This window comes from Syngnathus leptorhynchus, chromosome 16 (assembly GCF_054491065.1).
Source record: "Syngnathus leptorhynchus isolate UIUO chromosome 16, UIUO_Slep, whole genome shotgun sequence".
NCBI classification, from domain to species: Eukaryota; Metazoa; Chordata; class Actinopteri; order Syngnathiformes; family Syngnathidae; genus Syngnathus; species Syngnathus leptorhynchus.
This window is the reverse complement of record NC_141210.1, coordinates 7,225,258-7,242,010: the sequence shown is the minus strand read 5'-3', so window position 1 is coordinate 7,242,010 and position 16,753 is coordinate 7,225,258. Positions and strand designations below refer to the sequence as shown.

The 16,753-nt window shown below is 41.2% G+C and overlaps 1 protein-coding gene across 1 annotated transcript in view; it reads right to left on the bottom strand.

The window, feature by feature from the left end:
* Nucleotides 1–16,753, bottom strand: part of grin2ba (glutamate receptor, ionotropic, N-methyl D-aspartate 2B, genome duplicate a) — a 62,526-nt gene that overhangs the window by 45,458 nt on the left and 315 nt on the right. The window contains exons 2-3 of the mRNA XM_085933664.1: nucleotides 10,342–10,460; nucleotides 9,197–9,304 (exon numbers count right to left, since the gene is read on the bottom strand). Coding sequence (XP_085789790.1) covers nucleotides 9,197–9,223 — 27 coding nt within the window. The 5' untranslated portion in view covers nucleotides 9,224–9,304; nucleotides 10,342–10,460. The remainder of the gene's footprint in view (nucleotides 1–9,196; nucleotides 9,305–10,341; nucleotides 10,461–16,753) is intronic.

Here is a 16,753-nt window from a genome sequence, read left to right as displayed (position 1 = left end):
AAAAAATCCCATAAACGTTAACCTAAGAACCGTTTCAAAGACCCCATTTACCAAAAGACTAATAGGGCTCTTCTTCTTCTGACAGATGTTCAAAAGCATCCTGGACCTGCTCAATTCCCGTCATGGCTGAACTAATTCTCTCTTCCAAATCTCTTTTTGTGAACAAACTGACCTTCACTATGCCGCAGCGACCCACCAAAGATAGAGCAGCACTTCTTCCACTTCCTGTCACCTTGCTAATATTTTACACAACCCCGCTTTACCAAACACTAAGTAACAACATCCTAAAGCCACTTTCCAAGATTACCGTACTTACGCCGCCCACTGCAGTATTTTATTTTACTTATGTGCAAGCTGGCCACTCTGACAAACAGTGGCTGCGGCCCGCCGAAGTGGAAAACCGAGCCGTCTGATCTTGTCTGTATAAAACTTTTTTTTTTTTTCTTGGAGGTGCGCGTGCCTGCTCAAGATGAACGCTAGGGTGGGATTAAATGCGTGGGGACATCCATTTTAGACGTCATTATCCCTTTGGGGAGTCTCATCATCATCTTGCCAGTTGAAGGAGAGTGGCTGCAACAACATCCGGGGCAAGCGAGAACATTCGAAGCTCTAATCGTGAAGGCCGAGCCCCTGCGGCTTCTAATCACGGTCTGACTCGAGAATACCTGGCACTAATTGAAATGGGGTAAAATTAGCCAGGGAATTGATAGCTGAAAATGAAACTCATCAGTCAATATTAAGCCGTGGCTTTCCTCTGGTGTGGCGGTCTCGTCGGTAACCAATATAAGATCGAGTTTTACGATATCACGGATATGCGGCATTACATAACAGTTGATGTAATCTTGTGAACTTGCTGAATTAATAAGCCATTTAAACCTGGACAGTCTGTTATATTTTTTGGAATCGTATATTGCTTTGTTTGTATCGTCAGACAGGGCAGTAGCGGATTAGGCCGCGTTCTGGCTAGAGTTGTGCCGCATACCCAAAAGACGCTGACTCGGACGTAAAGTGACGCCATTCAACTCTTGTCCTTCAGCGGAAGATCCAACGCAAACACACAATAGTTGTTGTTTCTCGCTCCGAAACACTTCCAAAGCAACTAATCCAAAAAAGACGGCCGGGATCCCGGTGCCAAAAATAACATCTCGGAATGAGATGGAGGCTAGATTATCGTGATTCTAATCTGTGGAAAGCTGACAATAGAACACATTTAAAGTGATTACGGCGCTTTGATTGTCACAAGGGTCACAGGAACCTCTTCCTGCCCCGAGCATTACCTGTGAACACGCAAAGTACACGTTATGCGTCGTGGGTGTGAGGTGAGCGAGGCGGGCGCGAGCAAAGAGAAAATAAATAAAAAGAAGCACGGGTGAGGAGGAAGAGGGCGAGGAGAGAGAGAGAGAGAGAGAGAGAGAGAGAGAGAGAGAGAGAGAGAGAGAGAGAGAGAGAGAGAGAGAGAGAGAGACGGATTTGGGTGCTAAAGCCACAAATCATTGACAAGATTAAGGGCCTCTTCAGGAGGTGGTGTAAATAGAAACATGTCCCTGGGAGAGAGACCAAACTTATCTTCCTCAGCGGCGTCAAAACATTTCTCAATCTGAAGGCTTGAATATATTTATGTCTGCCAGAGACGTGATATGCAAAAAAGGAAGCGTTTGGGAGTAGGGGGGAGTACACACCCCGTGAGACAAGAACAAACTGTTTTGATTCTGTTATGACCTCAGGCTTGACTGAGGTGTGGCGTCCAGGTTGTTGATCACACATAACACTCTCTGGTTTTAGTCCCTCAGACGCAGAACCAGCGTGTTGCCAAACAGCTACGGGCGCTTTCATCTGTTCCACAGCTGTCAATGTCAAAAGGGGAAGAATGAGGAATGGCTCCAAATTATGTGCTCAGTCAATGAGCTAAGCTAATGAGCTAACGGTCCCGTGTCCTTCGGGAGAAACGTTGGACGGCATACGGGCTCACCGGGCAGCAGAAAAAATAATTCCGTGCTCGCTTGTTACTCAGCTGGTGGGAAATTCAATATCAAACGTGTCGTCGCGTATCACGCTTCGTTAAAACGACTAACCCCCCCCTTCTCATCACGGATATTTGAAATTGTCATCGTACATAAAAGCTGCCACAGCACAGTTTGGAGTGAAAGTCGATTTGCCACATCAAGACTTACATAATAGCGGTGCACGGTGTAACCTGCCGATAAATTCAACAAAAAAAAAAAGACAAAAAAGCAACACGCTTGGTGAACAAACAAGAACAACAGAGTACATGGAGCATTTCATGTTCTGATTTGTTGCTATTTTGGCTGCTTATTATAAAACCTGCTCGGTTTTAGAGAAGGTACATTTTGTCAAATGTGGCAGTTATAAATCCAAAATAAAATGCTTTGTTAGAAAGTGGCAATAAAAGTATTACAGCTGTCGACATATGCGTTGATATTCCTCGAATTAAAAATCGCAACAAATATCTTCCTCGCTTCAAATGATATTGAGGAAATAACAGAACACCTTGTACGCAATTAGCGTTTCGATTCAGTCACAATTTGAAGCGATGACGACATACTGAACGCTCATCAATGCTATTTCAATCGAAAATGAGACCGCTCACGACAAGTCAATATGATTTGCTTATGAATAATCATGAGCATGCAAATAGAACTCAAGGACGGCATTGATTGTGGATGCGGGGGAGAAGGTGATGTGCAAAAGATAATCTGAATAACTGAGGTCATGACTCCAGCGGAGCTCGCTCTATGCCCGTCACCATGACGACGCGGAGGACTCCATTTACAGCTCTGCGGTCGTCAGAGTGAATCATTCTGGTAGCTTCAATTAGCAGGGCGTTATCATTCATGAGGTTGATTGTGCGGAGCCGTCAATTTGCATTCCGGTTAGTCCGTCCTTTCCACAACACACATTGGAACTTGCAAAAGGCCAGCAAAGCTCTTCATATCGTAATAGCGTTTTCTCACTGTTTCGACCGGATGATGTAAGCTAACAGTACGTATCGGCAGTTATAATTAACAGAGTGGCAGCATGTAGTGGTACGTTTGGCTCCTCCTGGCTGTTTTGTGCAAAATAATGGTGTTGACCCCAGTGGCGCCGCACTCTGGTTTTCGGAGTTTATTATATTTATGCAACCGCTAAGCTCTCTGGCTATTTCACAATACTGTCAACCTTCAGCAGCTGTGCATGGCCAAAGCCTGCTGTGAACATATTCCATTTCTGAAAATTGAACAGTGAAGGCGAGGGAGAAGCAGACAGAGCGAGTCAGAGAGGGGAAGGGGGGGGGGGGGGGGGGAGAAGCGAGGCCTGTATATTTTATTCAGCGGCAGCAGAGTACAATTCATAATCAACGCGGGCTGATTCACAGTTTTAATTAAAAAGTAGCCTCGTAGTGCCGGTGCGAGCGTCTTGATTTATGAAGACCCCGCCACGAGCTCCTATCCACCACAGAGCGAGTCAACAGGGGGGAAAAGGGGGCGAGGACGGGAGCAGAAAGCACATAGAGCTTTCGCGTGGAGGGGAAATGTCTCATTTCTCACAGCGAGGTGGTTGTGAGAGTTGGCACGTAACTCAGTGTGAGTGTGTCAGAGTGTGCACCTAAGCATATGTGTTTGTCTCCATTTGATGCTGACTAAATCCACTTATTGCCTCATTTTAATGTCAACAATGTTTGTCAGAAAATGTTGAAGAATTGTACGCATCTAATGTTTGAATGCAATGGTCAAACTATTAAACTACTGAGTATGACCAGTGTGGTTGTAAAATTAAAAAAGTTTATACATCAATAAACTACAACTATAAAAAATAAAGAATTAAATTTACTTCCCCTTTGACAATTGAGCATTTATTTTCTTTTTTGGCCAGTGAGTTTAAATACTGAGCGATTAGCTCCAGAAATAGTCCAATCCTGCATGAACATTTTATGATGCGTCACTTCGACCTGTGACCTGAGAGAAAAAAAAGGAAGGAAAGGAGTACAGCATCTATATTGGCTTTAAAATATTATGACTTGCAAAAAATGGCCAGCGCAGCAATTTTTTTTCCCCTGGACTGATGGAATTTACTTTGGTCTGACAGTAATGTTAAGTTCGTGTCTGCCACTGCCATTAGAGAATCCCTTGATACAGAAATATCTTAATTAAAAACAAGTGATTTAGTGTGTACGCGCGTGGGTGCGTGTGTGTGCGTGCGTGGTCAGAGTGAGGGAGGAAAATAATGAAAGAACAAGCAAAAAGCAAAAAGAAAAAAAGGTAAATTGAGGAATTAAATTGTCCAAAAATAGCTGAAGGGTTAAGAATGCAGTCGATGCTCTACGTACGGATATGGGCGTTTAAATAAATAAAAATTATAAAAAATATATATATATATATATATTTATTTCCTCATCAGGAAATGCTATTATGTGGACTCTCAATTTCATTCAATCCAGGAGCATGCTAACTCGCTTTTTGGTCAAAGTTAGCTCTAGCTAACCATCAGCCATCATGAGGACAACGGCAATAGAATTTAACATTTTGGTTATACCTCATTTAGCTACGTACATAACGGAAACGGCTCTCAATAGTCAGGCGTTAAAATTGAAAAAGCAGATGTGCACCATCCCATTCAGCAGACCACGTTTTTTAAAAATGTAGCTTTTAAAAGTGAACTTGGTCAAATTGAAAATGCATTCCAGATGGCCGCAGCGTTTCCACACCACGCTGTCAGCACCAAGTTGTGTGTAGCTAACACATGACTAACTCTCGGAAGTGAGAAAAAGCATGGGAGACTTGATATGGTCATATGCTGCGCACACTTTGCAAGAACTTACACCTCTCGAGTAGCAGAAGGACACCGTGTCATCATGTGCCCCTCAAGGTTTGCCTCCAGCAAAAACCAAATCAGCCGTTTGAGCAGCAAATTCCGATGTTGTCAGAGGTCAACTTGTGTCGACGGCTATTATTGTACAATTCAAGCTAACTTAAAAAGAAATACATTCAAGCCGCAGTGTTGAAACATTTTACAATCTCGAATCAATTGTTTTCTACCATCCAGATAACACTCCAATTTATGAGCATGGATACCAACAAATTACATTTTGGCTCGAAAGTTCACCCAAAAAAAAATATAGATAGATATATTTTATTTATTTATTTATTTATTTATTTATTTATTTATTATTTTCAAAGTTACCTTGTGCAAGAAATCCGCTATAGAAATGAAGCTGAAATATAAATAAATACAATTTAAATCAATAAAAATGACATATAATAAATAAATATATATCAAAATCAAGCCTTGCCTCGCCTGATGAGTCTACTGAGTAAATAAAACTAGACTTACACACTCACAACTGTATTGACGGATAATGTACAGTATCGGAATGAGCCCATCACGTCAATCCGTAGAAATATTACAACACAACGTGAACCTTTTAGCCCAAAAATATTCACTATCCACGTCCGTTCTTATCTCGGATCAGGATTTGTCGATTAGCGCCAGCCACTTTCAATCATATGAATCACCGTCCCACAAATTGAATTCTGTGCTGTAGTATGTGTCATACAACAAAGCATGTAGCGAAAATGTTTGAAGGTTGACTGGCGCTATCCCCGCCATTGACTATTATGAGTCGATTCAAATATGCTCAATGGAGCCTCTCACTGACTCATTGCTTTGTTTGCTATCACACAATCCAATTAGAAAATACTCATGTTTTAACAATGTAGTCGTATAATGATAAAAAGCATAATTATCACGCGCTGCTTTGGTTAAATCAACTTTATTATTACAACGAGCTCATTGTTCGTCATTTTATAGTAGAAGAATTTAAAAGCGTTTGCATAATTGAGCTCGCTGACAAAAAAAAAATGGAACACAACCTGTGTACGCTACCAAGAGCCAATAATATACAAGCTGTATGAAAAAGAGTCGTAGACTAACTGAGACGAACTCACTCACTGCCAACCCAGTTAAAATCTTTGACGTCTATAACCGTCCGTGGCACTGAATGTCAACAAATAATTGCATGCGTATACTTTGGGAAATGCTGATCGGTAGCTTTCACAGCTGAACAATCGGGCGTTTGAAATATCTGTAAGTTCTGAAAACTTGTGATTTTTCAAGAATCAATAAAGGATGCAAAGAAGAAGAGTGGATTGGATGCCAAGACAAGGTTGAACAATTACATGAGCTCTGCATCCTCTCCCCTCAGCGGCGCTGCACTGTTTCATCAATCAGACTGACAAAATCTATTGACGTTGTATCTCCCTCCTTCTGCTTTTTTTTGCGGCTACACAACATTTTACCGCTTTACTATATGCGCCACAAAATGAAGTGATACTATTTATTTCCGTCGCGGTTTAATTATGTCTCGCGCTCCGTAGCGGCGGGACCACAAATCGTAGCTTTTGACAGTTTGTGGACAAAACCCCCGCAGGGAAGCATTTGCTTCCCCACTGGGAATTCTTCAACTCCTGCTGGATACTTTTCCTTAACGCATTCCAATCAATAACTTTTGTATTAGGTCCTGGCCGAATCCCAGCTAGGTCTCGGGAAGAGAGGCCGAGAGCCCTCGGAGCAGAAGAGGCTGCGGAGTTTGCTCTGCTTGGTTGAGGCCGCCTTAGCAAAGTGAGCATTAGCCCTGACATTTGAACAGCGGCGGGGCCAGCGGTGGCTTTCTGGCGTCCACCTCGTCTCAGCGAGCATTCGGGAATGGCTGAGGGTCAGTGGCCGTGCTTGAGCGTTTCATCTTCGTATGATGTATTTGTCTAGTGCGGCTTTCATAATGGTAAAGAACATATTGCTTAGTGGAGCTTAGATGAAGAGAAGTACATTAGAAGAGTACTTAGCGGCACAGGCATTTATCAAACGGCGCATCTCAAATTCCACAATTGAATTTGATCAAAATTAAGAACTGCATCTGAGCAGATAAACATGACGGGATCTGATGCTTCCTTCCTCCCTGCAGCGTTGGAAGACATGCCAGGAAAGAGCAGACGCCACCATGTTGAAAGTGCTACGCTCAGCTAAAGATTGACTCTGCGGGCTCTTTTCCATGTGACTTATGTTCCTGCTCATCTACTGGAGACAAGGATGAGTGACGCCCTATTGATCTGCCGTTTTGTGGCCCAATCGATATCACACACGGGGAAAAAAAAAATCCCTCCCTTGCTTGAAGGTCCAGCTCAAGCATGTAATCTTACTGTCCGGATTTAATTACTATGGAGTGATAGTGACGCTTGATGATAAACAATCAGCAGATATTTAGTGGCCGCTGCTTATTCAATTACAAAATCATTGAACAGCCCGGATTGAACAAAATGATTGGAGCGCATTGCACCAAGCAGAATTTGCTCTCCCCAAAACTTTCTTTGAATACTTTTTAGATTTAATGAGATATGCCCACGCTGCTGTGCTCGCTATATATATATATATATATATTTTTTTTGCCACTGTGTGACAAAAAGGCAACAGCAGCTCATGCACATCAGATGTTCTAACAAAGGAACAAGTACACTCAATCGCTGGGACCTCTTGTACTACCAACAAACAAGGGCTGAAACATGTCCTTTTTCCTCCCAGGCCCTTGAATTACATTCAATTTACAAGGACATGGCAGAAAAAGAGAGAAAACAAGCTGATTTTCAAAGAAATTCCCTCCAAATCGCCACACACACAGCATTAGAAGGCCGCACTGGACTGAAGACACTTTATCAAAGGATGACAAATACGTACAATAAATACCTGGCCCATGGTTGTCATTCCATATAAAAATTGAGCATTAAAGGTATATTATTCAAACTGGATATGAATGGTGACGCATAATTTACTGTTAAGTGGATTCGGTAGAAAAATGAGTCGCGCGCTCGCTTAATGAAAGCAGTGACATGATAAAGAGCCGAAATCCTATTACTGTTTCGGAACAGAAACATTTTTAAACATCAGGGTCACGTGACTACATTTCAACCATTTCTTTGTAGTTGTGTCGTATCTTCTACAATCGTTGATTCAAGTTTGGATCTGAAAGTTTGACTGGGTTATGAATCATTTTAGGATTTGAATTAATAACACAAGATCTGTTACAAAGTTAGGCTAGTTCATTAGGGGACTAGCTTGCTAGGGTCCAAATCAGATTTTCCCATATTGCATGCGAGTCAGCTAAGAATTATGGTGGCCTTTAGGCGAGCAAAATCTTTTTGGATGAAGCGCTCCATTGAAAATGTTGAGAAGTAGAGATCAGCAACCTGCATTTCAGCAGAAACAATTTCAAGGCATACAATTTACATGTGTAGCCTCAAATAAGATAGCGATTAAAAAGCTCCAAACTTTAGATAAATTATCAATCATAAAATAATGTTTGAAGACCACCAAGCTTCAGCCAATGTACCCTTGGGTGCCCCCGAACCGCAGATTGAAAATCCCTGAACTAAAGTGTCCATCTTAAAATCTTACTCATTCTGAATTAACTACTCTAGCTTTGATCAAAAATATATTCACAATTGAGGCTTGTAAGCTGTATTAATGTACTAATGACAAATTTCTGATAATAGAATTGTTTCAGCCAAAAGGTCCAAGCGACAAGAAGGTAACTCCACAGGGTGACGCTATTTGGACACTATATGATCAGACGAAACTAAATAGGCCCATAGCTCTCAAAATGCCGCCATTAATGCCACTTTTTTCCTCCTCCTAGGAAGGAGAACGCCTCTTGATGCGATGCGACGACGCAGTTAATTCATCTATATGGTAATGTTTCATGATGTAAGCCGGTTGTAGGCGAGGTGCAACGTCAGCATTAGCCGATGGAGCTGTGTGACTTTCAGCTAATGACAGAGGGCCGAGGCAGAGGCACTTCATTACCCCCTCCCTTCTTCAGTCGGCCAAGGAGGACGATTAAGTAAGTAACAGGACCGAGTGTGTAAAGGCCGTTTCTCTCTTCCGTGAATGAAAGAATAAACAGACGGCGAAAGACAACACATCAAATCCTCTGTGGCTGAAGCGTCATGCAAAACCAGGGCTTATTGTCGATAGGTGCTGGATCAGGTGAAGTGGCATTGATCAAAGTGCTAAAAAGGCGGGATTAAACCGCTCGTCTGTAAAGTCCACCTTGAACCTTGAGACGAAATCTTAAGCGAGAAGCAACAAGGTCGCGGGACGAGGCCGCAACATAAAGACACGCCCCCGCCCCAAACCCCGGGTTTGGTCTTACCTTGCGTTTTGTGGGCCAAACTCTCATCCCCTCGTCTCAGAAGTAGCATGATGGTGCAGGCTGGGCCTCCTCTCTCCCTCTCATAGCCTCAGACTGAGGGAGGCTGCACTACAATCCACACAAGACAGGAGATGATTATTGATCACTGGCAAGTATCTTAAAAGCTCAATGGAACACAGATGGAAGAGAAAGAAAGATGGCATCCATAATGGATAGAAAAATGTATTCTAATTAAGGCTGAACAATTAACCAAATTTTTTCCATCACTAAGGCAACGGGGGGGGGGGGGGTCTGTGCTTCATTTTAGTTGTTTGGTTGAATTTTGTGAATTTTTAAAGGCTGCAAATCAAAGCATTTACTTTGTTTACAATTGAAATTGAAGTCGATAAACTGACTTTCATATTAGTTTGTGGTTCATTTCCCTTTATTTTAGAGCAAGACTAACTAAAATAAATCTGAAACTCCCTGTGATATTTAATTTTTTTTCTTCTAAAAGACACATGGACCAGAAAAATAATAATCGCAATATTGGGGGGGATCACAATTAGCTTATTTTTTAATATCCAACAGCCCTGATTGCAATGATTCTTACACAAATAAAATCCTAAAATGTATAAAAAAAAAAAATATATATATATATATATATATATATATATATATATTGTTACAAAATGAACTAGAGCAGCCCTGCAACATGAAAACATGACATAACATTATGATCAGTGAATATATTTTGTGGACACTATTTGTTTTAGTTTTCATCATCAAGAGGTAATTAACTGAGCTCGGGACAATTTGTTATGTCACGTCAACGCGATTGTGAATTACTCTGCCAAGATGGAATCATTTCAACGAAGGGACACGTCTCATAAACTTGAATGATACCATCTGTCAACATCATCACCCAATTAATAGAAAGATGACTTTAATTAACTCCGAAGAGGATCAAAGATAACATTTAGAATAGAAAATTAAGTTTTGGGGGGGTTTTTCGCAACAGGGCTTTATGTGCATTTTCATTCATGATTAATTAAATGACACCTCTTCATCTTTTTAGTATGCAGGCTAAATATACATTGCCAGGTAATTTTTTTTTTTTCAAGTCCATTTGGAATGACGTGGTTGGTTTAGCTCGGAGAACTCACAGCAATTTAAGGGAGGAAAAGCAGCAATTTCAAGGTAAATGTACTCCACGGGAGCAGCTTCTTTTCTATTCTCCTCCTCCTCGGTGCGCCGGCGTCGGGCTGACGTCTGCCAGTCTGCTCTTTTTAAAAAAAAAAATAAAAAAAATAAAGGGGGAACAAGAAGGACAGAAGGTTACCGGAGGGTTGCGGACACTTTCAAGAGCCTTTAGTGCCCGCTGCGACATTTGACCCGCTGCCTTTCAAGATTCATTCACTTAGGATGACTTAAAAAAAAAAACCTACGTCAATGTGAAAACAATTCCCCATTCTGTTATTTGCTTTAAAATAAAATAAAATCACACAGTGAAGGCCACTTCTTGACAAAAAAAACAAAAAAAAAAACAACCAACATTCAGGCTTAATCTGTTTAACTGCATCTCGTAACTCCCTGTATTAAACTGTGTGTGTGCAGTTGTGTGTGGAAACTGGCAAAAAAAACTGCTGAGTGGACTCAAAAAAGCAAAACCAGTCCAATTGGGTAAATTATACATTTTTTTTGCTCCAGATGTTCAGTAGCATTAAATTGTCTCCGCTTTCATTGCCAACAACGACTAATAAGGGGCGCTTATGAAATCTGCTTATGCATGGCTGACAACATTGAGGTTAGCATGGATGGACGCCGTTTTCAAATGAGACAACTGGACCTGGCTGGCGCTCACCTATAAAGACTGCAGTCACTGAATTTGGTATACAGGTAATCTTCGCTTTTGGCCAGACATTTGAAGCTATTTTTCATGCTGACTACTCAAATGACTGACTCCACCGAGACTTTAATTCATCACCTGCAAAGGCAAGTGGGTGGGTGGATGGACGATCTGAATAAAGAAGTCTCCAAAAAAAAATCAGCATGACCCAGCATTAATGAGATACAATTGAAGCAAACAAGATTTATAGATATATGATGACGCTATTCTTGCTCATTGTTCATTTTTAGTCATTTTGTAAAATTTATTCTGGACCTCTGATCTTTTTTTTCCCCCCTTGACTCTCCATCCATGTTATGTTCCGAACAAAAGGCTGCTGAAGTCTCCATCATTTTCGACTTTGTCTATATCTCCGAAAGTTGACGTCATCGTATCAGTTATCTGGAGTTTGAGTGCATGACAGTCAGCATTTTCTTGTGCAGACTGCACAGCTTCATTTTCTTATCTGTGAGAAAGTGCTCTCTCTTTTTGATCCTCCACAATGTGGTTAGAAATTACACATGATTACCTTGAATTGAAAGTAGCCGGGCGGCAGAAGAACATCAATGGTACAACCAACTGCACAAATACAAAAGTCGCATCTAGGAAAAGGCACGCCAATAAATACAACCAATTGTCAAGCACGGTCTTAAGAAAAATCCATTCAGGATTCAGATCAAAATGATTTGTCCTAATGAATGCACACTAACAAAGCAAATCCAACGATTATTTCAACCGAGCAAACTTGACAATGGTCTTTATTTTGCCCAAATTGGTAAGAGTGAAAGAATGCAGTCCATACTTGAAGAAATTATTCATTTACATATGTCAGTGAATATTAAACACATGTCTGCGGGGTAACAGATTGTCCTTTTCATATTTAATAAATCGATGGGCCACACAAAAAGTCACGCAACAAGTACACGAAACGCAGCGTGTCACACAAACAACACAAGCTATGAAAAGAAGAGCAACACCAACACATTTCAAACACCCAGGCTCTTTTGTCTCATACAAATGCCGCAAATGATCTTAAATGTTGCGATTATGCTCCGAGTACGAGCGTATTTTCTCACCAACAGCGTCTGCATCGATACAAGCCTTTTAATCAGCTCTGATGAATTATTGAGCAGCCCCCTTTTTTTTATATATATATATATATATATATATATATATATATATATATATATATATATATATATATATATATATATATTAGATTATGACCTATATTCTGGCTGCTTGAAAAGATGGTGCCAATAAAGTCCAGATTTAGTTTTGAAGTTGGTTTCAGCTTTAATCACTGAGCAAGACACATCCATGTAGCTCTGCAGATGTAATCATTCATTTAAGACGGCAAGTTCTTCTTTTTTTTCTTCTTTTTTTTTTCTTTCTCCACGCTGCCCCGCATAGCCAAGTGCTCAATTTGTGCCGGTTTAATTAAGGCTGATCTAGTGCTCAGACCTCAACGTGTGATACGTCTCATAGGAAGAACACGGGGAGGAAAAGGAAGCAGCATGAGATTAGTATTCTCCTGCTGTCTCTCCTCTTGGCCTGTTTATCAATGAAGATCATGTCTATGAAGGCTCTTCAGGCACACTTGTTTTCCACATAACCTTCTTGAGCGCTTTTTAAACTCTAAACACTGCCAGGGGTATTAATCATGAAATGTTTTTTTATTTCTACAACAAAGCTGAAAGTGTTCTATTGACAAATATTAGCATCATCTCAAACTATGTTTGTGAAAGGGAAAATAAATTTTGCATTAGTACCATCCAGTAAAACAGCCCAAATCTAAGTTGTAAGAAAGAAAAAATATATATTTGGCCATAGCAGATGCATGCCAGGCCAGTAGATGACAATGTGTCACTGAATCTTTTCCACGTGCTGGAAAATTTCAAAGGTTCCTACACATGAATGTCGGCCATTTTGTTTTTTCGTTTCCACAGAAACCTTAACGGATGTCTATTCAAACAAACTTCAAAATGGCATTGTCAACTAAATCAACATCCATAATAACATTTTCTCTGATATAGTTGTAATATTACAGACATAAAAATCACATTCCAGTGAAAATTTTAGCAAAATAGCTTGAACCGCCATCCAAGTCTCTATTGTCGCTCATAGCCTTTGAAAGGCTTGTTGAGCCCTGTGCCACAGAGGCGCAGCGGAGTTTGCACTCCAAACGTCCATTTTACATCGCAGCAGCTGTGACAAACAATTTGCTTCTCAATACCGCAGCCGTACACAGTTGGGTCACACGTGCGCCTACAGAACCGAGGACAACGGGGTAATGATCCCAACGTTATGAGAACAGGTCCCAGGTACGCTCATAACCTTGACTGCAGACAAACGCGCACGAACGCAGTATAAATCCAAACCGATGTCAACCACAGGAGAGTTAATCAGAGAAAAGGGGTCAATCACGGCTGAACCTTTGATGGATGTTTGGGACTCTCTGTGCGAGTGGGTGTGTGTGTCTGTCAAAGTATGAGTGGGTGTGAAAGCACATTTTGCATCCGACACAGTGAACATCTCATTCAACGGGATGCCGAGTTGCGCTCACATTTTGCAAGCCGGTAAAATGATTGCGTTGAGCTCATGCCCATGCATGACTATTTATGGATGTCGTTTTATTAAGCATTGCGGCCAATTGGGAAGGCGGAATCACAAGCACGCAAAAAAAAAAAAAAAATGCATTTGCTTGTATGAGTGCGGATAAGTGCTAATCAGGCGGATGGCAGGAAACAAACTATGAATGTTTACATCCCTTGCTGCCCGTTACTCTTGCTATACTGCAGATAGAAACAAATCAAAAATAGACTGCAATTCAACTACCTATCATTAAATAGTCAATAGATTTATATGAATAATCTCAATATTTTTTAGGATAAAGTCAAAAGATTGCAAGGCAAAATCAACGTGAGTGAATTTCAAGCAATGTACTCACCTATTGGTTAAAAAAATAATATAACTAAAAAAAATTGTTGGTTGGAGCAATTGAAAGAATCAGTATTACATTATTAATTAGGCAAAATATGCTGCTTGGGGTCTTCAGTCCATGAGTAAAATCCCACAAAGGAAAAAAAAAATGTCAAAGCAGCTTCAGCCCATTAAGGAAAGAAAATCCCTTGTGTTAGAAATTTTTTTTAAACATTTGGAATTAGATATCCAGGATTTAAAAAGGTAATTCCACAGAAAGAAAGAAAAAGAGCTCCATCCAGAATACCCTTATGGGGGTAACAGTTTCCCACTTGTCATTATCTTCATGTAGTGGGCAGAGAAAACATTAAAGCTCCCCTAGAGAAATGGGAATACAAAAAAATGAGGTGAACAAAAAAATAAAGGACTTGTGTGACTGTCTTCACTTTGCTATGCATCTGTTGGTTGTTTTGTAACTAACGCATAACTCAGACACTCTCTCTCTCTCTGTCTCACGACACACTCAAAGAAAATGATCTTGGTTTTCAATTCACCACATTCACTCCCCCCCTAAAAAAAAATCAAACAGAATTTCATTAACCATCTGTTAGTTGTATAGCTAAAATAACCCGAGAAATATATAACACAACTAAATTGCATCACAATTCTGCCAAATGATAAAAAAACAAGATGGTTGGACGTTACTTTTTTTTTTAAGAGGCTTGATGACCAAAAGCAATTGAAATGAATCAATATGTGGATCATATTGTCAGATGATGAATAGAAAGAAAAATGGATGTCAAGGGACTAAAAATACTGATAGTTACAAGAAAAAAGGGGGAGGAAAAAAATCCTCTGCATGATCAAGGCTTTTTTTTTTCCTTCTAGTCTATTGTCTTTCAAAGCTTGTGTCAGTCTGTCTGCAGGAACAAGTCAGTTGAGAGCGATATGAGATGGAACGTGGGTGTGTGTGTGGGGGGTGGGGGGCAGGAAAGTGTTGAAACACAGATGACAGCCAAAGTGAACACACAGAGCTTGTCTACAAGTATCCATGCACACAGTTTGACCTTCACATGACTAACTTGACTGCAAAGCTCATTTTATTTCCCAAAATGATGATCAGTCCTCCACTGAACAGATGTCTCTTATTGGGCATGGCGGGCGGCACACGAGAGGGAGGAAGCTGTGAGACATTTTCCATGTTTCATGAAGGCACGAGAGCAGACTTTTTTTTTTTTTTTTTGTGCAGTAACATAGAAATGACAATGCTGTCGGAATGTGGTTTGATGACGATGGGCAAGAGGGAGGCAGTCCTTGCTTGATGACACGGAGCTGGGGTTGTAGTCAAACAGAACAAAATATATAGAACAGAATGATAGGGAGGCAATAATATATCAAAGTGTGCACGCCACAGACCTTCGGAAACATTGCTAGCACAAGAAAACGAGACTTGGTGACAGACACTAAACACCGAGTAGACCTACCTATGGTTAGATTTAAGAACCGCCCAAAAAAAGGATGCATAGGATGGAAGGAGGGGGGGGGGCAATAGGAGAAGGGGTAGAGAAAGGTACAAAAGTAACAAAGTAGAAAAGAGAGGGGAGTTGATTAAAATGTCTTCATAGTAGGGAAAGGGAATTAGCACATTTGGCGGCTTCAAAAAGTAGCCAAAGTTATGAGTGGACAATGAGCGGCGTCGAGAGGAGGAGGAGGCAACGAGGGGAGGAGGGAGCGTGGGCTGCACAGGGAAAGAAAGGACTGGAGGTGAAAGCAATTGAGAGAGGAGAAAGAATTAATGATGAGGGGGTAAAAGAAAGGATAAAAAAAGGGGGGGAAAATCCCCTTCCTCCTTCTTCTTCTTTCCCGTCTCTCTCACCCTCCTTGTCTGGCTCATAAATAGAAAAAATTGTTGACCAGGTAAATGGCAAAATAGATGAGCAGACAGAGAAGTGAGAGAGCCAGCAAATGAACAGATAAAGCACCTCCCAGCAGCGCGATGAGGAAAAAAAAGAAGAGAAAACGAAAGATAAAAGCAAATACTCCAGTGGCCTCCGTCGTCTCCAGTTTATGTGTGGAAGGGGGGCTTGGCGAGTGCCAGTTGTTCCCCTTCCCCTCCTGCCTTCTGCTCTCTTCTCTCGCTCTCCCCCAAAAAAGCTTCCCATCCAGATGAGGAAAAAGCAGGCACAGGTGTCCTCTGTCCCTCAACTCTGCTTGGACGTGTGCTGCCACTCGCACAGGTAAGACATTGTTGCAGCAGCAACACACAGTGTGAGGAAGAAAAAGGCGTGCAGGGGGGGGCTGCTGCTAGTCAAGCACTGAGGGAAAGATGTGAAGCTGGAATTGCTCTGTCTCCCCTCTCCCGCCCATCCCTGCGAAAAGATGGGAGGAAGGGAGGTTCGCTCGCTCTCTGCATTAGTATTCATTGAAAGAGTGTGCGAGAAAGCCAGCAGAGGGGAGCCTGCAAATGTCGAGGAACCCAACTGGTGTTTGAAAATGACAGGAGAATGGCTCCCTCTAGTGGCCTTTGTCAGTACATCATACGGTGGCAAGCGAATGGACCAAAGTCGACGACTATTTTGCAGAGTTGGGAGATAGATGCAAGTTAAAAGTAAGACACGAAGGCTTGAGCTTTATTTTTGGAGTACACATCATGGTTATAAATGAAATAAGAAACTGTGGCTTTGTCACAGCATAAAGTGTGGTGATTACAAAAAAGTTGCTTTCCACTTATTACAAAAAAAAGACAGTATAAGTGGAAAGAACAACAT